Source organism: Chionomys nivalis, chromosome 18, assembly GCF_950005125.1.
Source record: "Chionomys nivalis chromosome 18, mChiNiv1.1, whole genome shotgun sequence".
Classification (NCBI taxonomy): Eukaryota; Metazoa; Chordata; class Mammalia; order Rodentia; family Cricetidae; genus Chionomys; species Chionomys nivalis.
The window spans coordinates 7,541,121-7,566,448 of record NC_080103.1 but is presented as its reverse complement, the minus strand read 5'-3'; the positions used below and the strand labels follow the sequence as shown (position 1 = coordinate 7,566,448).

Genomic DNA, 25,328 nt, shown 5'->3' with positions numbered 1-25,328 from the left:
GATGTTGCTAGGAGACACAGTCTCATGGCAAAGTCCCTCATCCTCTGACTCTGCCAATCTTCCTGCTTCCTTTTCTACAAGGTCCTGTGACCTTTACATGGTGGAGTGTTTTGTGATGTGTTTTGTGATGCAAAGAGCTCTGCATGCTGATCAGTTGTGGTTTTCTGTGGTTGTCTCTGTCTGTTGCAAAGAGCAGATTACTTGATGGAGTGTGAGGACTACATTTACCTGTGGGTATAAGGATATCTTTAATTTTTTGATAATTTCATACATGAGTGTAATGTATTTTGATCATATTACCCCTCCTTCCCTCCTCTTAGGTTTGCCCCTAAATTTCCTAGTGAAATTTTTTAACTATTATTGTTATGTATATTATATACTTAATATATTAGTGTTGCCTGTCTGAACAGGGATGTTAAGCTGTTTGTGATTTTAATTTGAGGTACTTCATTTTGTTAATTAATTTTATTCGTAGGTATGGTTTGGGTTTCTTAGTAAAACTTACTGGTGTATGGGAAACCTAATAATCTTTGTATCCTAAACTTACAAATTACTGACTCAATCAATTCTAACAGTCTCTCGGTGAAGTCTAGGTTTGTCCAGTATGTAGAGTCTCACTATCTGCAAACAGTGATCGTGTGACTGCCCACCTTCTTATTCATATCCCTTTTGTTTTTTAAAAATGTTTACTTTGCTTCACTTTCCCCCTTCTACATGACTTCATTTTTGTTTCAGTTACTCATACACAGTCCTTTAAGTCTACTTTTACATTTTATTTTTAATTGCAGTTTTTTTTCAATATTTTTTCTTAATTAATTTATTTAATTATTAAAGATTTCTGCCTCTTCCCCGCCACCACCTCCCATTCCCTCCCCCTCCCCCAATCAAGTCTTCCTCCCTCCTCAGCCCAAAGAGCAAGCAGGTTTCTCTGCCCTGTGGGAGGTCCAAGGACCACCCACCTCCATCCAGGTCTATTAAGGTGAGCATCCAAACTACCTGGGCTCCTACAAAGCCATTACGTGCAATAGGATCAAGAACCCATTGCCATTGTTCTTCAGTTCTCAGTAGTCCTCATTGTCCGTTATGTTCAGCAAGACCGGTTTTGTCCCATGCTTTTTCAGACCCCGGCCAGCTGGCCTTGGTGAGTTCCCGATAGAACATCCCCTTTGCCTCAGTGTGTGGGTGCACCCCTCGTGGTCCTGAGTTCCTTGCTCGTGCTCACTCTCCTTCTGCTCCTCCTTTGGATCGTGAGACTTCAGTCCAGTGCTCCAATGTTGGTCTCTGTCTCTGTCTTCTTTCATCGCCTGATGAAGGTTAATATTCAGGAGGATGCTTATATGTTTTTCTTTGGGTTCACCTTCTTATTTAGCTTCTCTAGAATCACGAATTATATTCTCAATGTCCTTTATTTATGGCTAGAAACCAAATATGAGTGAGTACATCCCATGTTCCTCTTTTTGGGTCTGGCTTAACTCACTCAGGATAGTGTTTTCTATTTCCGTCCATTTGTATGCAAAATTCAAGAAGTCATTGTTTTTTACTGCTGAGTAGTACTCTAATATGTATATATTCCATACTTTCTTCATCCATTCTTCTATTGAAGGGCATCTATGTTGTTTCCAGGTTCTGGCTATTACAAACAATGCTGCTATGAACATAGTTGAGCATATACTTTTGTTGTATGTTTGGGCATCTCTTGGGTATATTCCCAATAGTGGTATTGCTGGGTCGAGAGGTAGGTTGATCCCGACTTTCCTGAGAAACCGCCACACTGCTTTCCAAAGTGGTTGCACAAGTTTGCATTCCCACCAGCAATGGATGAGAGTGCCCCTATCTCCACAACCTCTCCAGCAGAGGCTATCATTGGTGTTTTTGATTTTAGCCATTCTGACAGGTGTAAGATGGTATCTTAATGTTGTCTTGATTTGCATTTCCCTGATTGCTAAGGAAGTTGAGCACGATCTTAAGTGTCTTTTGGCCATTTGAACTTCTTCTGTTGAAAAGTCTCTGTTCAGCTCAGTGCCCCATTTTATAATTGGATTGATTAACCTTTTACGGTCTAATTTCTTGAGTTCTTTATATATTTTGGATATCAGACCTTTGTCAGTTGTGGGGTTGGTGAAGATCTTCTCCCAGTCAGTGGGTTGCCTTTCTGTCTTAGTGACAGTGTCCTTTGCTTTACAGAAGCTTCTCAGTCTCAGGAGGTCCCATTTATTCAATGATGTCCTTAGTGTTTGTGCTGCTGGGGTTATACATAGGAAGTGGTCTCCTGTGCCCATGTGTTGTAGAGTACTTCCCACTTTCTCTTCTATCAGGTTCAGTGTGTTTGGACTGATATTGAGGTCTTTAATCCATTTGGACTTGAGTTTTGAGCATGGTGATAGATATGGATCTATTTTCATTCTTCTACAGATTGACATCCAGTTTTGCCAGCACAATTTGTTGAAGACATTGTATACTTTTAGCTCCTTTATCGAAAATCAAGTATTCATAGGTTTGTGGGCTAAAGTCAGGGTCTTCTATTCTATTCCATTGGTCGACTTCTCTGTTTTTATGCCAGTACCAAGCTGTATTCAGTACTGTAGCTCTGTAATAGAGTTTGAAGTCAGGGATGGTAATGCCTCCAGACGATCCTTTATTGTATAAGATTGTTTTGGCTATCCTGGGATTTTTGTTTTTCCATATAAAGTTGATTATTGTCTTATCCAGATCTGTGAAGAATTTTGATGGGATTTTGATGGGGATTGCGTTGAATCTATAGATTGCTTTTGGTAGAATTGGCATTTTTACTATGTTGATCCTCCCAATCCAAGAGCAAGGGAGGTCCTTCCATTTTCTGGTGTCCTCTTCAATTTCTTTCTTCAAAGACTTAAAGTTCTTGCCAAATAGATCTTTCACTTCCTTGGTCAGAGTTACCCCAAGATATTTTATGCTATTTGTGGCTATCGTGAAAGGTGATGCTTCTCTGATTTCCCTCTCTGCTTCCTTATCCTTAGTGTATAGGAAGGCAACTGATTTTTTGGAGTTGATTTTGTAACCTGCCACATTACCAAAGGTGTTTATCAGCTGTAGGAGTTCTTTGGTAGAGTTTTTGGGGTCGCTTATGTATACTATCATATCATCTGCAAATAATGAAAGCTTAACTTCTTCCTTTCCAATATGGATCCCCTTGATCCCCTTATGTTGTCTTATTGCTATTGCTAGAACTTCAAGCACTATATTGAAGAGGTATGGAGAGAGTGGACATCCTTGTCGTGTTCCTGATTTTAGTGGGATGGCTTTGAGTTTTTCTCCATTTAATTTAATGTTAGCTGTCGGCTTGCTGTAAATAGCTTTTATTATATTTAGGTATGACCCTTGTATCCCTAATCTCTCCAAGACCTTTATCATAAAGGGGTGTTGAATTTTGTCGAATGCTTTTTCAGCATCTAATGAAATGATATATGGTTTTTTTCTTTCAGTTTATTTATATGGTTGATTACATTGATAGATTTGCGTATGTTGAACCAGCCCTGCATCTCTGGAATGAAGCCTACTTGATCATAATGGATAACTTTTCTAATGTGTTCTTGGATTCGGTTTGCCAGTATTTTATTGAGAATTTTTGCGTCGATGTTCATGAGTGAGATAGGCCTGTAATTCTCTTTCTTGGTTGTGTCTTTGTGTGGTTTTGGTATCAGGGTAACTGTAGCTTCATAAAAGGAATTTGGCAATGACTCTTCTGTTTCTATATTGTGAAATACATTAAGAAGTATAGGTATTAGCTCTTCTTGAAAGTTCTGGTAGAATTCTGCATTGAAACCATCTGGTCCTGGGCTTTTTTTGGAAGGGATCTTTTTGATAACTGTTTCTAATTCTTCGCGACTAACAGGTCTATTTAGATCGTTCACCTGGTCTTGGTTTAGGTTTGGTATATGGTACTTATCTAAAAAAGTGTCCATTTCTTTTGCATTTTCCAGTTTTGTGGCATACAGGCTTTTGTAGTAAGATCTAATGATTCTCTGAATTTCCTCTGTGTCTGTGGTTATGTCCCCCTTTTCATTTCTGATCTTATTTATTTGCGTGTTCTCTCTCTGTCGTTTAATTAGTTTGGATAGGGGTTTGTCAATCTTGTTGATTTTCTCCAAGAACCAACTTTTTGTTTCATTGATTCTTTGGACTGTTTTCTGTGTTTCTATTTTGTTGATTTCTGCCCTCAGTTTGATTATTTCCAGTCTTCTACTCCCCTGGGCGCATATGCTTCTTTTTTTTTCTAGAGCTTTCAGGTGTGCTGTTAAGTCCCCAATGTATGCTTTCTCCGTTTTCTTTAAGTGGGCACTTAGTGCTATGAACTTTCCTCTTAGTACTGCTTTCATCGTGTCCCATAGGTTTGAGTATGTTGTCTCTTTGTTTCCATTAAATTCAAGGAAGACTTTAATTTCTTTCTTGATTTCTTCCTTGACCCAGGTGTGGTTCAGTAGTTGACTGTTCAGTTTCCATGAGTTTGTCAGCTTTCTGGGGGTAGCATTGTTGGTGCCTTCTAACTTTAATCCGTGGTGATCTGATAAGACAAAGGTGGACACTGATATTTTTTTGTATCTGTGGAGGTTTCCTTTGTTTCCAAGTATGTGGTCAATTTTCGAGAAGGTTCCATGAGCTGCAGAGAAGAAGGTGTATTCTTTCCTATTTGGGTGGAGTGTTCTATAGATGTCTGTTAAGTCCATTTGCTTCATTACCTCCAACAATTCTTTTAATTCTCTATTAGTTTTCTGTCTGATTGACCTGTCCATTGGTGAGAGAGGTGTGTTGAAGTCTCCTACTACTAGTGTGTGTGATTTGATGTCTGCCTTGAGTTTTAGCAGTATTTCTTTTACATAAGTGGGTGCTTTTATATTAGGGGCATAGATATTCAGGATTGAGACTTCATCCTGCTGAATTGTTCCTGTTATGAGTATAAAGTGTCCCTCTCGATCTCTTCTGATTGATTTTAGTTTGAAGTCAGTTTTGTTAGAAATTAGTATGGCCACACCTGCTTTTTTCTTAGGACCATTTGCTTGAAAAACCTTTTCCCAACCCTTTACTCTGAGTAGATGCCTGTCTTTGTGGTTGAGATGAGTTTCTTGCAAACAGCAGACTGTTGGATCCTGTTTTCGTATCCGATCTCTTAGCCTGTGCCTTTTTATTGGTGAATTGAGACCATTAATATTAAGTGATATTAATGACCAGTGGTTGTTAACTCCGGTTATTCTTATTGCTTTTGGTAGAAGAGTTTGTGTGTCTCCCTTCTTTGAGTTGTGCTGTTGAAGGGTCGCTAGATGCCTGGGTTATTGTAGGCAGTGTTGGCAATGTTGGATTCCTTGGGTTGTGATTTTCCTTCTATTACTTTCTGTAGGGCTGGATTTGTGGCAACGTATTGTTTAAATTTGTTCTTATCCTGGAATGTCTTGTTTTCTCCATTGATAGTGAACGATAGCTTGGCTGGGTATAGTAGTTTGGGTTTGCATCCATGGTCTCTTAGTTTCTATAGTACCTCTATCCAGGACCTTCTGGCTTTCATGGTTTCCATAGAGAAGTCAGGTGTAAGTCTGATCGGTTTACCTTTATAAGTTACTTGGCCTTTTTCCTTTGCAGCTCTTAATATTCTTTCTTTAATCTGTATATTTTGTGTTTTGATTATTATTGGCGAGGGGACTTTTTTTTTTTTTTGATCCAGTCTGTTTGGTGTTCTGTATGCTTCTTGAATATTCAAAGGAATATCTTTCTTTATGTTGGGGAAGTTTTCTTCCATAATTTTGTTAAAAATGTTTTCTGGACCTTTGAGCTGTGCCTCTTCTCCTTCCTCTATCCCTATTATTCTTAGGTTTGGTCTTTTTATTGTGTCCCATATTTCCTGAATGTTTTGTGATGAGAATTTGTTGGTTTTGGTGTTTTCTTTGATCAGTCCGTTTATTTTCTCTATGTTGTCTTCAGAATCTGAGATTCTTTCTTCTATCTCTTGTATTCTATTGATTATGCTTGCTTCTGTAGTCTCTGCTCATTGACCTATATTTGCCATATCCAGCTGGTCCTCAGTTTGTGTTTTCTTCCTTGCTTCCATTTCAGTTTTCAGTTCTTGGACTGTTTCCATTACCTGTTTGATCGTTTTTTCTTGGCTTCCCAGGGTATCATTTACGTATTTACTCATTTCTTCAAACTTTTTGTTATACTTCTCATCCATTTCTATGAGGGCGTTTTTTACATGTTGTTTAAGGGACTCTATTGCTTTCAGAAAGTCAGTTTTTTCCTCTTCTCCTGTGTTAGGGTGTTCAAGTCCTTGTGTTGTAAGATCATTGGGTTCTGGTGTTTTCATGTTGTTTTTCAGATTGTTGGGTGAATTCTTGCCTTGGCGTCTGCCCATCTCCTCTTACCGATGCTATCTATCGGGTTTGATTTAATTGTAGCGGGGCAATCTGCTCTCAGTGCGGGCTTCACTGTTTCTTGTCCGCACTATCCTGCATCCAGTGCCTCCGCCGCCCGGGCCTGCCTGCCCGCCGGTGCCTCTGCTGCCCGGACTTGCCTGCCTGCCGGTGCCTCCGCCGCCTAGGCCTGCCTGCCGGTGCCTCCGCCACCTGGGCCTGCCTGCCGGTGCCTCCGCCACCCGGGCCTGCCTGCGCGCCGGTGCTTCCGCCGCCTAGGCCTGCCTGCCGGTGCTTCCGCCACCCGGGCCTGCCTGCCTTAATTGCAATTTTTGTACAATATATTTTGATCATCTTTCCCCTTTCCCAATTCTTCCCAGATTCCCCACCTCCTTATACTCCCAACTCAATATCTTCTCTCTCTCTTTTGAAAAAGGGAAAACAAAAATGAAAGCAAAACAAGAATCAAACCCAGAAAAATAACAAATAAAAGGATACAATCAAAAGACAAATAAAAATGTCCAAACAAATAGAAATAAGTCCACAAAAATACCATCGAGTTCATTTCCTGCTGACCAATCACTCCTAGACTTGAGGCCTGCCTTGGAGTCTAGTTGATAGACTGAGTGACACTCCATTGGAGAAATCAGATTTTCCCTTTATCAGTGACTCTCAGTTCCAGATAGTGTCTTGGTTTATAGGCGGCTTGATCTGTGCAGGTCTTACGTGTGCGGCTTCAGTCTGTGAATTCATGTGCACACCAGCCAAGTTGTATATGGAAGACACTGTTTCTCTGGAGTCATTTATTACTCACGCTCTTCCTGATTCCTTTTCTACAGAGATCCCTGAGCCTTGAGGGGAGGGATTTGACCCAATTTAGGACTGAGGGCTCCATAGTCTCTCACTCTCTGCACATTGTCCAGTTGTGAGTCTCTGGATTAGTGGTCATATACTGCAAGTTGCTTCGTTTATGTGGGTTGAGTGAGGCAGTGATCTAAATAGCATTATGTCACTAGGAGTAATTATACTGCTATGTTCTTTTATCAGAATAGTAGTATTAAGTTTTTCCTTAGTCCTAAAACCTATCTAGTCTTCATCCAGTCAATCTCAATATTTTACCAGTGTCAGGTATGGGTTCCCTCTCATGGATGGTCCTTAAATCCAATCAAAGAAGTGGTTGAGTCACAATTACATTAGTTTATCTTGCAGACATTTTAGTTGTAGGTCATAGTTTAAAGTGGGTGATTTTGATGCCTACCTTTCTCCTCTGGTTGTGTGTAGAGAAACTAGCAGGACCATGAACACTATAATGGTGCTTCTAGTTACGCACCTGCTCAACTTTTCCATATTCAATCAGGTTTTTCATGTTTAATGAGATATTTAAGGGTTGTCTTCAGCAGTCGAACCTCATCATCAGATTGTAGTGAGCAACCAATAGCCTTGGCAATAGCTGTGATGTTTGGGGAGCCTCAGTGAGCCCTTTTGGCCAATGACTCAACAAACTGTAAACTATTGCCAGCACTGGAGGTTTTACTTTGTGGATTAATATGTCTAGTTGGAGCAATGTCTCCTCCATTATTTGGTGACTTCATTTATATTTCTTCCATATATGTATACATTTAGCTAACACCCATAGATCTATGGGATCTCGGTTACCTCAGGATGATTATTTTTCTAGCTCCATCCATTTGTCTACAAATTTCATTTTTTGTTTTTTTGTGTGTTTATTTTTTTTGTTTTTGTTTTTGTTTTTCGAGACAGGGTTTCTCTGTAGCTTTGGAGTCTGTCCTGGCACTAGCTCTTGTAGACCAGGCTGGCCTCAAACTCACAGAGATACACCTGCCTTTGCCTCCTGAGTGCTGGGATTAAAGGTGTGTGCCACCACCGCCTGGCACAAATTTCATTTTTTAAACAGCTGAATAATATTCCTTTGTGTAAATGTATATATTTTCACTATACATTCATTAGTTGATGGACATTTAGGCTATTTCTAGCTTTTAGCTATTATGAATAGAGCAGGAGTGAACATGGATGAACGAGCATCTCTGTAGTAAGATGTCAAATCTTCAGGCATATGCCCAAGAATTGTATAGCAGTATCTTGATGTAGATCAATTCCCAGTGTCCTGAAGAACTAGCACACTGATTTCCATAGTGGCAGCACCAGTTTGCGTGTTGACTCCATGGAGAGCCTACCCTCTCTGAGGAGTGGATGGGGGGTGGCATGGGGGGGAAGGTGGAAGGAGTGGGAACTGGAATGGGTATGTAAAATTAAAAAAGGTTGTTTTTTTTAAAAAAAATAAATTAGTTGAAAAAATAATTTCATAGCTAATTTCTTCATGGATTTTATCATAAAGGATTTTGTATTTTTTTAATGTTTTTTCTTCGTTCATTGGAATGATCAGATAGCCTTTTATATTTCGTTGTGTTTGTGTGTTATGTTACACTATAAATTGTGTGGATTTTAGTTTATTATCTAAGTAAAACTCTGTGAGTGTTGTGAAATAGGTAGGAATGCCCACATCCATGGTGGTATAGTTTGCTAGTAATCTTGCTCTTACCCTGCAAATGTTACAACCTACATGTGACTGCAGAATACCCCTCCCCCGGAGTAGTGGAGCTGTGGGTGGTGGATGCCAGAGCCTGTGGTTTCTCACTATGTTTCTGTCCCAGGTCTATGAGTCTTACAATGGTCCACTCTCACTTCCTAGTTCCAGTATTCTCCCATGGCCATTCATCTCAGAATACAGCTACATCCATAGTCATTGTTGCATGGAGAGCAGGGGGCCTTTATTTGACTCAGCTGCCTGGCTAGTATACACCCGGAATAATCACACAGAAACTGTATTCATTTAAACACTGCCTGGCCCATTAGATCTAACTTCTTATTGGCTAATTCTTACATCTTAACTTAACCCATTTCTATTCATCTGTGTATTGCTATGTGACTGTGGCTTATCAGCAAGACTCTAATCAGTATCCGTCTCAGGCAGGAGATCCATGGCATCTGCCACTCTGCCCTTCTTCCCAGCATTTAGTTCTGTCTACTCCATCTTCCTAAATTCTGTCCTATCAACTAGGCCAAGGCAGTTTTTTTATTCATTACTCAATGAAAGCAACACACAGACAGAAGGAACTCCTACACCAGTGGTTCATCCTTACAGAAGAGGGTATGGCATGGTGCCCTCTTCCTCTATTCTGAAATGTCAGGGTTAGTGGTTTATATGCTCACCCAGGAATTTCTCTTTAGTTTGAATTCCACTAGGAAGGTCAAGAAAAACAGTTTAAATTAGAGACAAAGAGGAGTAGAATGTAAAATTCTATTTAGAAAATTGTTACTCTTTTACTAAATGTGCTTTGGTTGACCTTTTCATTGAACTGCAAACTTGGTAAAAAAAAATTAAAGCTCTTAACTAATTTTGACATTCTGGAAATTATCATTGAAACAACAGTTGTAGTAAACTTTATGCTGAAGTTAATATATTATATATATTTTTCTGTTCCCTCTTTTCTTTACAGTTCATAACAAATTCATGAGTTTTTTTTCCTTTTAGTCAGGAACATGTTAATACCTTTATTCTATAGGAAATGTAAGGGTTCCTTAATTTTCACTGGCATGGATATTTCCATTCATGTATTTGATAGAGGAAGTCTATAACACATAAATCTCATTCCCATAGCTTGGATTATATTAGGAAATGGCCATTTGGAATTATATTTATTCTTTTCTGTGTTGATAATAATTAATAAAATAATTTCCAGTCAATTCAACATAAAGTCTTTCTGTAAATGATTTGTACAGTAATTGAACAGAGGAAAGGATTAGATGTGGTTGATATTTTTCCTTCTTTTGACTCTGCATTGTTAGCATCTACTTACTTCTACTAGTTGCACAGAGGTAAAGGAAAATGTACATCTGATCCCTTGGCAGGGAATTATGTTTGTAGAGATAGAAAAGAGAAACTGTATTCAGATGAAAAGTTTATTGTCAAATTCCAATTCAATACAATGTTCTGATTCTTCTGTCTAAGAAATCATGACAATAAATTTAGTAGTAATACAGAGCCCCAGGGGTAACATAAAAGATAACAATATTCTCAATCTCCACCCAGGAAACAATCAAATTCTTAGTTCAGGATATGGAGTGTGTTAGAATATTACTAGAAAATTGTGACTCCTAAACTACATCCTGTGCTTCCTGGATAAGTTTTTAATCAAAAATTAAAACAGCATGTGGAAAACCCCAATGGTTTTTTCATAGAAGTTCTAAATATTCATCTTAATTTCCCCAACCAAAACCATACATCTTTAATCTTGTACCTCTGAATATAGTTCCAATACATTTTAATTTACTATCTTCTGTCCAAGAAGCTCAGTGTCTATGGAGTCCTACAAAAGATCTTGCACCAAAACAACATTACAATAGTAATACAGTTAATATGAAAGGATATACCACCTACTGGCAAAATAAGGAACCATATTAAATGTGTAATTGTCTTACTATGCATCTACTTTCTTCTTTGGTTTAATTCTTATCTTGATTTATCATATTTTTTACTCTCTTCTCAATAAAAATAGTGGTATTTTTGTTCTTGGACATATGTGTATAGTGGAGTGTTGCTATCTATGTAGGAAGAAGCTGAATTCATTTCCCCCTTGTCATGGTAACCTCTGGATTCAGAGTCTCTTGTCTCCTTGTCATCTACATATTGACTATATATTCTGATAGTCCCTGATGAATCAGATCCTGGCTCCTGTCCTTGTCTCCCCTCACCCGATGTGGTTGCACATGGTAAATAGTTACACTCTTCAGTTCCCATACAGGATAGGCTCTGAAGAGAGCTGTTGAGAGAAGATCTTTGATTTCTATTTCTGCTGTCACTTGACAGCTGGTAGCTATCATTTGATTGGCCATGGTTATATACTTGACTTTTATTAGTGCTGAATCCAGATTGGTTTCCAATTGAACTGGATTCTGAATTGTCCTGAAATAATATATATTGACTATGGCCAAAAACAGATTGGTCAACTGGCTGGTTTTGAGTAGTTTCTTGTTTTCCTTTCAGACTGTATCTGTACTTAAAATCACAGTCATTCAAATGCTCAGGTGTTACTCCAGAATGGCCAAGATTAGAGACTAGAGTTCCACCTGTACTAGATCCAGTCAGATTGTAGTGATCAACTGGCTGCCCATGATCTATATCTGATTCTTTATATTTTAACACCAGCTCTCCCATTCCTTCATTTGCTTTGGATCCTACATGGTGAGAAAGAGAGAAAGACTGTCCATATCTTGACACTTGTGTGTGTGTAGTTCTATGTGATGACCTCAAAGGACTAGAATTGCGACTGCTAGTTCTGCTGCCTTCAGAAGGCCCATATCCTGATTGTCCATAGTCATAGTCTTCACGGCCATAGCTGCCATGTCTCCAACGTTGACTAGAACTATATTGGTTGACAGTACTATGTGACCTATAATGCCTTGTATCAGACTGGACATGTGCTTGGCTTGATTGTTTGCTTAGACCGCCCCTTGACTGCCAGTGAGTACTATGTGTTGCAGTATGACTATAACCCAACTCTCCATGTGCTGATTTAGGGTCTCTATGGGACGGAAGCCCACCATGGCCCTTAGTGGATCCTGAGTATCTCCTTGATACTACTGAGTGTCCCTCATGCTCACTGGAATCACTGCGAACAGGTGACTCCCTAGGACTTCTCCCAAACCTTGATTCTGAGGCTTCAGCATGGCCAGACTGAGGCTGTCTACTATGGTCCCTAGATTGCCGTTGAGAACCCCTCTGGCTTCTGTGAACTGAGGACCCAGAATTTTCATGCTGAAGTCCACCATGACCCTTAGTGGATCCTGAGTATCTCCTAGAAACGACTGTGTGTTCCTCACTTTCACTGGACTCAGAGTGAACAGGTGTCCATCCTGCACCTTTTGTAGCTCCTGAATGTGAGGTCTCCTCATGCCTAGACTGAGACTGTCTACTGCTGTCCCTGGATTGCCTTTGAGGACCTCCCTGGCTTCCATGACCTGCTGACCCCGATTCTCCATGCTGATGTCCACCATGACCCTGAGAAGATCCTGAGTGTCTCCTTGAAACTACTGAGTGTTCCTCACCTTCACTGGACTCAGGGTGAACTGGTGACCCTCTTGGACCTTTTGTAGCTCCTGAATGTGATGGCTGCACATGTCCAGACTGAGGCTGTCTACTGCTGTCCCTAGATTGTCTTTGAGGACCTCCCTGGCTTCCATGACCTGCTGACCCCGATTCTCCATGCTGATGTCCACCATGACCCTGAGGAGATCCCGATTGTCTCCTAGAAACTTCTGAGTGTTCCTCACCTTCACTGGACTTGGGGTGAACCGGTGCCCCTCTTGGACTTCTTGAAGGGCCTGAATGTGATGGCTGCGCATGTCCAGACTGAGACTGTCTACTGCTGTCCCTAGACTGTCTTTGAGGACCTTCCTGACTTCCATGACCTGCTGATCTTGACTCTCCATGCTGATGTCCACTATGACTCTGAGAAGATTCTGAGTGTCTCCTAGAAACTACTGAGTGTTCCTCACCCCTACTGGACTCGGGATGAACAGTTGTCTGTCTTGGTCTTCTTGAAGGCCCTGAATGTGAGGGCTGCTCATGCCCAGACTGAGACTGTCTACTACTGTCCCTAGATTGCCTCTGAAGACCTCCCTGTCTTTCATGACCTGATGACCCTGATTCTCCATGCTGATGTCTACCATGACCCTGAGGAGATCCTGAATGTCTCCTTGAAACTACTGAGTGTTGTTCACTATCACTGGACTCAGGGTGTACTGGTGCCCCTCTGGGTCTTCTCTGAGAGCCACCATGTGATGGCTGCTCATGGCCAGACTGAGGCACTCTACTGCTGTCCCTAGATTGCCTTTGAGGACCTCCCTGGCTTCCATGACCTGCTGACCCCGATTCTCCATGCTGATGTCCACCATGACCCTGAGAAGATCCTGAGTGTCTCCTTGAAACTACTGAGTGTTCCTCACCTTCACTGGACTCAGGGTGAACTGGTGACCCTCTTGGACCTTTAGTAGCTCCTGAATGTGATGGCTGCACATGTCTAGACTGAGGCTGTCTACTGCTATCTCTAGATTGTCTTTGAGGACCTCCCTGGCTTCCATGACCTGCTGACCCCGATTCTCCATGCTGATGTCCACCATGACTCTGAGGAGATCCCGATTGTCTCCTAGAAACTTCTGAGTGTTCCTCACCTTCACTGGACTCGGGGTGAACCGGTGTCCCTCTTGGACTTCTTGAAGGGCCTGAATGTGATGGCTGCGCATGTCCAGACTGAGACTGTCTACTGCTGTCCCTAGATTGCCTTTGAGGACCTCGCTGACTTTCATGACCTGCTGACGCCGATTCTCCATGCTGATGTCCACCATGACCCTGAGAAGATTCTGAGTGTCTCCTTGAAACAACTGAGTGTTCCTCACCTTCACTGGACTCAGGGTGAACTGGTGACCCTCTTGGACCTTTTGTAGCTCCTGAATGTGATGGCTGCACATGTCCAGACTGAGGCTGTCTACTGCTGTCCCTAGATTGTCTTTGAGGACCTTCCTGACTTCCATGACCTGCTGACCTTGATTCTCCATGCTGATGTCCACCATGACTCTGAGAAGATTCTGAGTGTCTCCTAGAAACTACTGAGTGTTGTTCACTATCACTGGACTCAGGGTGTACTGGTGCCTCTCTGGGTCTTCTCTGAGAGCCACCATGTGATGACTGCTCATGGCCAGACTGCGACTGTCTACTGCTGTCCCTAGATTGCCTTTGAGGACCTCCTTGGCTTCCATGACTCGCTGAACCCGATTCTCCATGCTGGTGTCCACCATGACCCTGAGGAGATTCTGAGTGTCTTCTTGAAACAACTGAGTGTTCCTCACCCTCACTGGACTCGGGGTGAACAGGTGTCTGTCTTGGTCTTCTTGAAGGCCCTGAATGTGAGGGCTGCTCATGGCCAGACTGAGACTGTCTACTGCTGTCCCGAGATTGTCTTTGAGGAACCACCTGGCTTTCATGACCTGCTGACCCTGATTCTCCATGCTGATGTCCACCATGACCCTCACCTCTACTGGACTCAGGGTGAACTGGTGACCCTCTTGGACTTCTTGAAGTCCCTGAGTGTGAGGGCTGCTCATGGCCAGATTGAGACTGTCTACTGCTGTCCCTAGATTGCCTCTGAGGACCTCCCTGTCTTTCATGACCTGCTGACCCCGATTCTCCATGCTGATGTCCACCATGACCCTGAGGAGATCTGGAATGTCTCCTTGAAACTACCGAGTGTTGTTCACTATCACTGGACTCTGGGTGAACAGGTGTCCCTCTGCGTCTTCTCTGATAGCCACCATGTGATGGCTGCTCATGCCCAGACTGAGACGGTCTACTGCTCTCCCTAGATTGTCTCTGATGACGCCCTTGGTTTCCATGACCTGTTGACCCTGATTCTCCATGCTGGTGTCCACCATGACCCTGAGAAGATTCTGAGTGTCTCCTAGAAACTTCTGAATGTTCCTCATGTTCACTGGTCTCAGAGTGAACTGGTGCCCCTCTTGGTCTTCTTGAAGCCCCTGAATGTGAGGTCTGAGCATGTCTAGACTGAGACTGTCTACTGCTGTCCCTAGATTGTCTTTGAGGACCTCCCTGACTTCTATGACCTGCTGATCCTGACTCTCCATGCTGATGTCCACCATGACCCTGTGGAGATCCTGAGCTTCTTCCTGAAACTACAGAATGTTCTTCACCTTCACTGGACTCAGGGTGAACTGGTGCCCCTCTGGGTCTTCTCTGAGAGCCATCATGTGATGGCTGCTCATGCCCAGACTGAGACTCTCTACTACTGTCCCTAGATTGTCTTTGAGGACCCCCCTGGCTTCCATGACCTGCTGACCCTGACTCTCCATGCTGATGTCCACCATGACTCTGAGAAGATTCTGAGTGTCTCCTAGAAACTACCGAGTGTTCCTCACCCCTACTGGACTCTGGGTGAACAGTTGTCTGTCTTGGTCTTCTTGAAGGCCCTGAATGTGAGGGCTGCTCATGCCCAGACTGAGGCTGTCTACTGCTGTCCTTAGATTGCCTCGGAGGTCCTCCCTGGTTTCCATGACCTGCTGACCCTGATTCTCCATGTTGATGTCCACCATGACCCTGAGGAGATTCTGAATGTCTCCTTGAAACTACTGAGTGTTGTTGACTATCACTGGACTCAGGGTGAACTGTTGCACCTCTGGGTCTTCTCTGAGAGCCGCCATGTGATGGCTGCTCATGGCCAGACTGTGACTGTCTACTGCTGTCCCTAGATTGCCTTTGAGGACCCCCCTGACTTCCATGATCTGCTGACCCTGATTCTTCATGCTGGTGTCCACCATGCCACTGAGAAGATTCTGAGTGTCTCCTTGAAACTACTGAGTGCTCCTCGCCTTCACTGGACTCGGGGTGAACTGGTGTCCTGCTTGGACTTCTTGAAGGCCCTGAATGTGATGGCTGCTCATGCCCAGACTGAGACTGTCTACTGCTCTCCCTAGATTGTCTCTGATGACGCCCCTGGTTTCCATGACCCGCTGACCCTGATTCTCCATGCTGGTGTCCACCATGACCCTGAGAAGATTCTGAGTATCTCCTAGAAACTACCGAATGTTCTTCACCTTCACTGGACTCAGGGTGAACTGGTGCTTCTCTGGGTCTTCTCTGAGAGCCACCATGTGATGGCTGCTCATGCCCAGACTGAGGCTCTCTACTGCTGTCCCTAGATTGTCTTTGAGGACCTCCCTGACTTCCATGCTGATGTCCACCATGACCCTGAGCAGATCCTGAGCTTCTTCTTGAAACTACAGAATTTTCTTCACCTTCACTGGATTCAGGGTGAACTGGTGCTCCTCTGGGTCTTCTCTGAGAGCCACCATGTGATGGCTGCTCATGCCCAGACTGAGGCTGTCTACTGCTGTCCCTAGATTGTCTCTGAGGACTTTCCTGTCTTTCATGAGCTGCAGACCCAGACTCTCCATGCTGATGTCCACCATGACCCTGAGGAGATCCTGATTGTCTCCTAGAAACTACTGAGTGTTCCTCACTTTCACTGGATTCGGGGTAAACTGGTGCCCCTCTTGAACTTCTTGAAGGCCCTGAATGTGAGGGCTGCTCATGGCCAGACTGCGACTGTCTACTGCTGTCCCTAGATTGTCTTTGAGGACCTCCCTGTCTTCCATGACTTGCTGACCTCGATTCTCCATGCTGGTGTCCACCCTGAGAAGATTCTGAGTGTCTCCTAGAAACTACTGAGTGTTCTTCACCCTCACTAGACTCAGGGTGAACAGGTGTCTGTCTTGGTCTTCTTGAAGGCCCTGAATGTGAGGGCTGCTCATGGCCAGACTGAGACTGTCTACTGCTGTCCCTAGATTGTCTTTGAGGACTTTCCTGTCTTTCATTAGCTGCAGACCCAGACTCTCCATGCTGATGTCCAGCATGATTCTGAGGAGATCTAGATTGTCTCCTAGAAACTACTGTGTGTTCCTCACTTTCACTGGATTCACTGTGGACAGGGGTGCTTCTGGGTCTTCTTGAAGGCCCTGAATTAGAGGGCTGTTCTTGTCTAGACTGAGGCTGTCTACTGCTGTCCCTAGATTGTCTCTGAGGACTTTCCTGTCTTTCATGAGCTGCAGACCCAGACTCTCCATGCTGATGTCCACCATGACCCTGAGGAGATCCTGATTGTCTCCTAGAAACTACTGAGTGTTCCTCACTTTCACTGGATTCGGGGTAAACTGGTGCCCCTCTTGAACTTCTTGAAGGCCCTGAATGTGAGGGCTGCTCATGGCCAGACTGCGACTGTCTACTGCTGTCCCTAGATTGTCTTTGAGGACCTCCCTGTCTTCCATGACTTGCTGACCTCGATTCTCCATGCTGGTGTCCACCCTGAGAAGATTCTGAGTGTCTCCTAGAAACTACTGAGTGTTCTTCACCCTCACTAGACTCAGGGTGAACAGGTGTCTGTCTTGGTCTTCTTGAAGGCCCTGAATGTGAGGGCTGCTCATGGCCAGACTGAGACTGTCTACTGCTGTCCCTAGATTGTCTTTGAGGACTTTCCTGTCTTTCATTAGCTGCAGACCCAGACTCTCCATGCTGATGTCCAGCATGATTCTGAGGAGATCTAGATTGTCTCCTAGAAACTACTGTGTGTTCCTCACTTTCACTGGATTCACTGTGGACAGGGGTGCTTCTGGGTCTTCTTGAAGGCCCTGAATTAGAGGGCTGTTCTTGTCTAGACTGAGGCTGTCTACTGCTGTCCCCAGACTGTCTTTTGGGTGTTCCCTGTCTTCCATGACCTTTGGAGCTTGACTCTCCGTGGTGAACTTCCTCATGTCCATATTCTTCCTGCCCTGAGCCAAATGACTTATTAGAGCCAGACCCATGTCTCCCATATCTAGAAGACTGACTTGGGCCAGACCCATATGGAGATGACTGACCATGTCCATACCCTTGCTGCCCAACGCCAGATGACTGTCCTGAATGAGACCTGTTCTGCCAAGAACTAGATGAGTGACTTGAACCAGAGTTGTATTCTCCATACTCAGATGACTCACCTGGGCCAGACCCATACTGCCCAGCACTCGATGACCGACCTGAACCACGCCCATGCCTCCTATAACCCGTTGACTGACCTGAGTGAGACCCATGCTGCCCAGAGCTAGACGACTGACCTGAGTGAGACCCATGCTGCCAAGAACTAGATGACTGACCTGAGAGAGACCCATGCTGCCCAGAACTAGACGACTGACCTGAGTGAGACCCATGCTGCCCAGAGCTAGATGACTGACCTGAGAGAGACCCATGCTGTCCAGAGCTAGATGACTGACCTGAGAGAGACCCATGCTGCCCAGAACTAGACGACTGACCTGAGAGAGATCCATGCTGCCCAGAGCTAGATGACTGACCTGAGAGAGATCCATGCTGCCCAGAGCTAGATGACTGACCTGAGAGAGATCCATGCTGCCCAGATTTTGATGACTGACCTGAGAGAGACCCATGCTGCCCAGAGCTAGATGACTGACCTGAACCAGACTTTTGTCTCCCATAACCAGATGACTGACTTGGACCAGATCCATGTTTCCAAGTGCTAGATGACTGACCAGATCCAGATCCCTGTCCTCCATAGCCAGATGACTGACCTGGGCCAGACTCATGTTGCCCAGAACTAGATAACTGACCAGAACCAGACCTTTGGTCACTGCAACCAGACAACTGACCTGAACCAGACGCATGCTGCCCATGTTGATCACAACCTGAGGATTGACCTGATGCCGTACCATGCTGGCCACAGCAAGACTGTCCTGATCCATGCCCATGTTGTTTAGAGCCAGAGGACTGTCTTGAATTTGTTCCATGTTCACAGCAGGATGGCTGCCCTGAACCAGACCCATGATGACCACATTTGGAATGTTCATTTGAACAACACCCCTTCTGATGAGAGCTTGAAGAGTGTCCACAGGAACTGGTTCCATGTTGACCATAACCAGAATATTGGGTTGCTCCAGATCCACAGCATGATGAATGATGTGAGCTCGTGCTCTGCTGTCTTCCACAGTGCTCTGCATGACCACATCCATACCCTCTCTGACTAGAAGACTGGCTGCAGGATCTAGGTTCAGTTTGACAACATCTAGAGGACTGACCTCCAGAGACACATCCATAGCCTTGTCCTCCGCTAGTTCCTGATTGACATCTTGACTGGGTAGAGCAAGACTGACTTCCTTGCCTCCCAGATGTACTTGCCTGACAAGAACTTGAAGCACTTTGTGGTCTGCAACATCCACTAGAACTGCTGTGACCACCTGTATGACTTTGTGTTTTGCTGTTTTCTGAACTTGCAGAGCTAGGCCCAAGCTTTTGTTCTCCACCCTTTCTTGACTGAGTAGAATTTGATTCATGTTTGCTCTTCTCTAGTCCATGTGACAATCCACTATGACCTTTCCTTCCATGACTGTTTAACCTAGATCCAGATTCATATTCTTTCCCAGCTTCTCTAGAGGATTTACCATGTGACTTGTTTCTTTTTTCTTCTAGCTCTTCAGAGCTGGAACCATGTCTCTCTTTGTTACTGCTCCAAGATTGACCAGAGCTAGACCCATGGTGTTTTCTACTGGGTTCCTCTGAGCTGGATAATTCACTGTGCCTTTCCAACCTCCTAGAGTTGGACCTATGTCGAGGTTTTGCAGTTCCCCACGAGCTCCCAGAACTACGTCCATGCTCCTCTCCCTCACTCCAACTTGAACGTCTGAAACCTGATTTCCGTCTTGGTATTTCTTCTTCCTCTTCTGTTTCACTTTCTTCCTTTTGATGTTGATGACCATGCCTAGGCTTCTTTGACCCTGAAGCTTTACAGTATTCTTTTCCAAGAACCTTGTTGCAGGCCATAGCCAGTTTGAACACCATCAGAAGAAACTCAGTAAAGTCTAGTCTTCGGTCATGATCTCGATCCAGCATATGCATGATGACATCTACTTTATCTGGATCATCTGGATTCTGAATATGAGAGACACACCAAGGATAACTTGGTTATCCCAGCTTCATTTTCAACTAAAATAACCCAGTAGCACCTTGTATATATATTGTGTTATAGAATTTTAATTTATCTGAGTATTACTTTAGGTTAATAGGACCTAGAATATATGAAAAGGTAATGAAAAATAAAGACTATTGTGATCTGTGGAAGAAGATGACATTGTTCCTCGTTTGTTAAAATAATCAACTAGTTAATTTCTTAGCACTATTTTATTTATTTGCTTGGAATGGGAAGCTTGAGTACATGAGAGAGTTGGATTCTTTAAGATGGAAAGGCACAGGAATGTATTGAAGAAACATTTGTCTTTAAAATATATGTGCTGATTTAATAGATTTATGATGTCCTGGCTCAAAAGAATATTACTTGGGTTTTCTCAAAATCAGCTGGGGCTGTGCACTTTCCACCAAGCTTGGTCCTAGAACATGTACAGACCCCAAAAGCCTTCAGACTTGGCACATACCTTCAGAATTGGGCGAAACTCTTTCTCCAGAAGTTCCTTTAGCTCATCCTTGCTCAGTGTGCCACATTCTCCATCTTGCTTGGTGTATTTGTAGAATGTATCAATGATGGTGACAACACTTCTTAAGAGGTCTGTCATCTTTCCCCCCCAAGGTTAAATGAACCTACAGAGAGAGAAGGAAACATAGATAAAGAAAGAGACATAGAGAACTAATTTTCTTTTCTTTTCTTTTAATTTATCAACAGATCTTATTTAAATATAATGCAGTGGTTTTCAACCTTTCTTTCTTTTTTTTTAATGCTGAGATCCTTCAGTATAGTTCCTCGTGTTGTAGTAACCCTCAGATACGCTTATTTTCATTGCTACTTCATTTCTGTGATTTTGCTACTGTTTTGAATCATAGTGTAAATATTTGTAGGATATCCTATGTGTGACCCCTGTGTAAGGGTCATGACCTAGGGGTTGAGAACTGCTGACAAAGTAATTTTTAAAACCTCTTTTCTTTCATCAATCTCAACTGTAAGTATGGCTCAGGATTTTTGTCGCACCAATCAACACAATGAAAACTTAGGATGATCTCAGGTTTCCATAATATTTATCTTATGAATATATTCTTTTTATGATATTTCTTTGAGTATTTTTGTGTCCTGGGTGTTACTCTGGGCTTCCAAAATTCCTAATACCACATAGACACCACAACCCCAGTCTGTCTAGTCTCTTCTGTTTTCTCCTACCCTTTTCTCTTCCTCTCCAAGCCTCTCTTTGCCTATTCTTTTATTTTCTCTCTCTTTTGTTTTTTGTTTCTTCCTGGAATGATACATTCATGTGTTTGCATGAGTATGTATGCACATTTGTGTTTGAGGACAGATGGGCATATATTTGCACAAATCATCATTCACGTTGTTTATCTTTTCTGTATATGTGAGTGAATTCGTGTGTGTGTGTGTGTGTGTTTGTATGTTTTCGTGACAACAGGCACACAGGTACCACAGTGCATGTGTGGAGATCAGAGGACAACCTCAGGTGTTACTCATCACTTTCCACATTGTTTGAGTCATGGTTACCTTTATGTGTGTTGTTCATCGCTGTGTTGCTGGACTAGCTATGGAACATTGGGATTTCCCATGTGCACTACTGTGCCCAGCTTTATGTGGGATCTGGGCATTTGAGTTTGGGTCTCCACACTTGTATCATAAGTTCTTTAGACACTGAGCCATTTTCCCAGCCCTCCACCTTATATTCGAGACAAGGTCTCTCAATGAATCTGGAGCTCATTGATTTGGCTAGCAAATGAGTTCTACAGAGCCACCTGTTTCTGTCCTTACATCAGCACTGGCTACAGACACATGCTACCATACCCTGCTTTTCCATAGGGTGCTCTGTGTCTGAACGCAGGTCTTTGTGCTCGTATCGCAAACAATTCACTTGTTCAGAGCTCAGGCTCTTTTTTCTTTTTTCCACTTTCCTTTCCCTACCTTCTGTCCTTTCCTTCAGTCCTTTTTGTTTTCTTTTTGAGACAGGATCTCATGTAGCTCATTCTGGCCTCAAAAAGTTGTTTTGTAGCCAAGCTTGGCAATTGACTCCTAATCTCCCTTGCTTCCACCATTCCCAGCTGGGGCAAAAGTGACAGATACTGTAACATTTAAATCCTTTTTGTTCATCAGAAAGCAAAATACCATGGAGAATTGAAAATGGGCAAAGTGTGTCAATATACCTTGGTACTGTAGAGCCTAGAGCTAGAATGGCCCTTAGAACGGAAACTGTCAAAACATCAACCCTCAAGTAAACACAGTTCCTTCCAAATGTTACCAATCCAGGTAAGAAGTTGAAAGTGGAGAACCAGATCTCAACACTCTCCAAACCAAAAGTGAACCACAAAGAAACCACACCATAATACCAGTCTCTTTCACATGCCGCAGAAAGATGGTATGTGGTTAAATTAGGGAGAATATGAGATGGCCTAAAACAGTGGTTCTCAATCTTCCCAGAGTTGTGGCCCTTTAATACAGTTCCTCATGTTGTGGTGACCTCCATCCACAACATTATTTTTGTTGCTAATCCATAACTATAATTTTGCTGTTGTTATGGATTGTAGTGCAAATATCTGATATGCAGGATATCTGATATGAGACCCCCATGAGAAGGTTGTTTGATCCCCAAAGGAATCAAGACCCATAGATTGAGAACCTCTGGCCTAGACAAATGGAGACTTCTACTGGATTTATTCTCCTCAATAAAGACATTGATTTCTAAAGACTCAAGTGTAAACTAAATTAACCAAACAGACAGCAAACCAAAAATAAAAGAAACAACAACAAAAGGAAAAGTAGCAAAATACAGTACTGTCTATGCCCGAGCTCAGATTCAGTTCACAATATTTGGCCCAAGAGCACCAAGTATCATACATTTAAATTCTTCTCACCTGATTCACCAAAGGAACAGATAGGATAAGGCCTGATGCAGCTTGCAGGGTGTTGATAGATGGGGACAGTGACCCTTATATAGCTTGGGTGCTGTCTTCTGTGGGATGGGCTGATTCATTTCTAATCAAATGTAACTCCACCCCTTGCATGTTTATCTTCCTTCTTCACATTCTCGCCTGTAGGATGATTGCAGAGAGGGTGATAATGGCCCCACCTTCCACAGTAGAGATATGCTCTGGGACGCTCTCTTGTAGGGTCGCACAAAGTGAAATGCAGAGCCTTTGTTGGAGAAGACTACTTTGTGCAATTGCTTTTCTTTATCTGCTGTTCAAAGAAGATAGCAGAGTGAAAATACTTGGCAGGAGCACAGTGATTTTTTTTTTAATTTAAAATAAACCCAGGCCAATAATCTTGCCCAGTTCATGACTATTGCAATAATATTATGCTACCATTTTTTTTTGGGATTTTACTGTATTCAGATACTGTGTTGACTACATCTCTCTTATGTTGTCACAACATTTGCATGTGTATGTTTTCCCCACATTTCAAATGAAGATATAGGTTTTAAAACATTCAAAGTCATAGCTATATGATGGAAAAACCAAGATTTAAACACATAATTCTTATTGTAGTGCTACTGCTGTAACCATTAGGTTAGTTTACCCTTATTATATAGCCATTATGCAAAAATGAATTTGAGGTTTATACCATCTATAAACCATTTTAAGAATGCCAGGTCTACTGAAATGCAACTAATATGAAAGGCTAATGTATGAGATGCTGCAAGCCATGAAAAGAAGATCTCTTCTCTGATGCTGTGTAGGCTATCTGGCTATCTAAGAATAGGGTCCATAAATAAAGGAAATGTTTTCAGAAGATGAATTTAGAGTAAGACCACTATACACTGGTAGTCTTGTATCTTTAGGCCTAGTCTCTTGGGAAATTGTATGTACATACTGCATATCATGTGTGTTTAAGGGCAAAAAAATAATCCAAAAACTGCATTAGGCATGATGAATCACCTCGTCTGTACTGGCCACCAGGCAATGGTGACAGCATTAATTGATTACTGTCTTCTGTTTTGCCTACTTTTCTATTTTATTTCTCATGTAAACTTGTAAGGTGAATGCTATTGTCACCCCTTTACAGATCATGTAATGAAAGGATAAATAAATTTTAAACTGTACTAACATCACGACAGTATCAGAAGCAATAGTTACTCACTCTACTGGATGCCTAAGCTTGGCCTTTAGTTGCTGATTCACCAAGTCTGGGGTCTGTCATCTCCTGCCTGGGTACTGCTTTGGGGACAGTTATCATCCAGACAGTCCCTAGAGCTTGGCAACCACATAGAATGAATACCTGTTCACAGACACGCTAATAAATTTGCTCCTGAAAGACTCCACTGCTCCTATAGCCATGGGACTCCTAAACTAATATGGCCACAGAAAGTTAGGTTTTCCCCCTGGATATTATAGTCCTTCTCGGTCATGTGACTCTTGAAATTGTGTTTCTTTTTGTAAAAGTGACTGTGTCAGTAAGATTTTGGGGCCTCACATCCATACTGGATTAAGCATTTAAAGCCAGCCTTGCGCTGAATTCCAGCATTCATCTAGAACTTGGAAAGTCTTCCATAGCCTGCTATCTCTCGGAACTTCTCCAGTTCATTGTTCTGTATCCTTTGTGTTCAGTCTCTCTTCCCTGTCTTACTTTCTTAGCATGAAATTATAGTTTCTGTAGTCAGAAAACAGGAGTTCAACTTTCAGCTCCACCTCTTACTAGCTGTGTTCCTTGAGTAACTAAAAATTCTCTTGGCTTCTGCTTCCCGACTTAAAGCACTTGCTCACTGATGGAGGTGACATGTGGCCTACAGTAACTACCTAGTTAGTTACACACGATCATTTGGGTTAAGTATTTCATGACATCCAATGCATTTTATACACAAGAATTGATTTTTTAAAATGAGGTAGAGGCCAGTAATAGGACCTGAAAAGGCATAAATACTATGCCTTTTTCAAAAGCATTGTACAGAAAGTAAGTCCTGACTTTTAAACATATAACATATCTATTGAGATATGTTTCATATACCATAAAAGTTGGACTTTGAAAGTAGACAGTTTAGTGGTCACAGTTTTGCTGGGCTGTTAAATCAGTAAGGGCTCTGACAGGACAAGTGCCCTTGAGCAGTCTCCATGAACTTCCCACTGCTTAACTTCCCTTTATTGATAACCACCAAATGTTACTACTGTCTGGTTATGAGTGAACAGAGCGACAATCTGGAACAAGCATTGTTCCTACCCAACAAGGACCTAAGTGCCTTCTGACAAGGAACAAATTTCTGGTAGTTTTGGGCATAAAGGTTGCTGTGGTGGTATCTGCAGAGACTCTTGCTTACCAAACTTCAAAAAGTTTTAGTCTGAGGAAGCACAAACATGGGGCACCAAGCAGGGCAGTCTCTGGCATGCTTTCCTCT

At 42.7% G+C, this 25,328-nt stretch overlaps 1 protein-coding gene across 1 annotated transcript in view; it reads right to left on the bottom strand.

Moving 5' to 3' along the window:
- Positions 1-20,570, bottom strand: part of Flg (filaggrin) — a 121,623-nt gene extending 101,053 nt beyond the window's left edge. Inside the window, exons 1-10 of the mRNA XM_057793838.1 lie at positions 20,433-20,570; positions 17,598-19,932; positions 17,154-17,347; positions 16,690-16,863; positions 16,045-16,241; positions 14,098-14,661; positions 13,401-14,028; positions 12,501-12,776; positions 12,276-12,453; positions 11,488-11,630 (exon numbers count right to left, since the gene is read on the bottom strand). Coding sequence (XP_057649821.1) covers positions 11,488-11,630; positions 12,276-12,453; positions 12,501-12,776; positions 13,401-14,028; positions 14,098-14,661; positions 16,045-16,241; positions 16,690-16,863; positions 17,154-17,347; positions 17,598-19,932; positions 20,433-20,570 — 4,827 coding nt within the window. The remainder of the gene's footprint in view (positions 1-11,487; positions 11,631-12,275; positions 12,454-12,500; positions 12,777-13,400; positions 14,029-14,097; positions 14,662-16,044; positions 16,242-16,689; positions 16,864-17,153; positions 17,348-17,597; positions 19,933-20,432) is intronic.
- Positions 20,571-25,328: the final 4,758 nt, after the last annotated feature.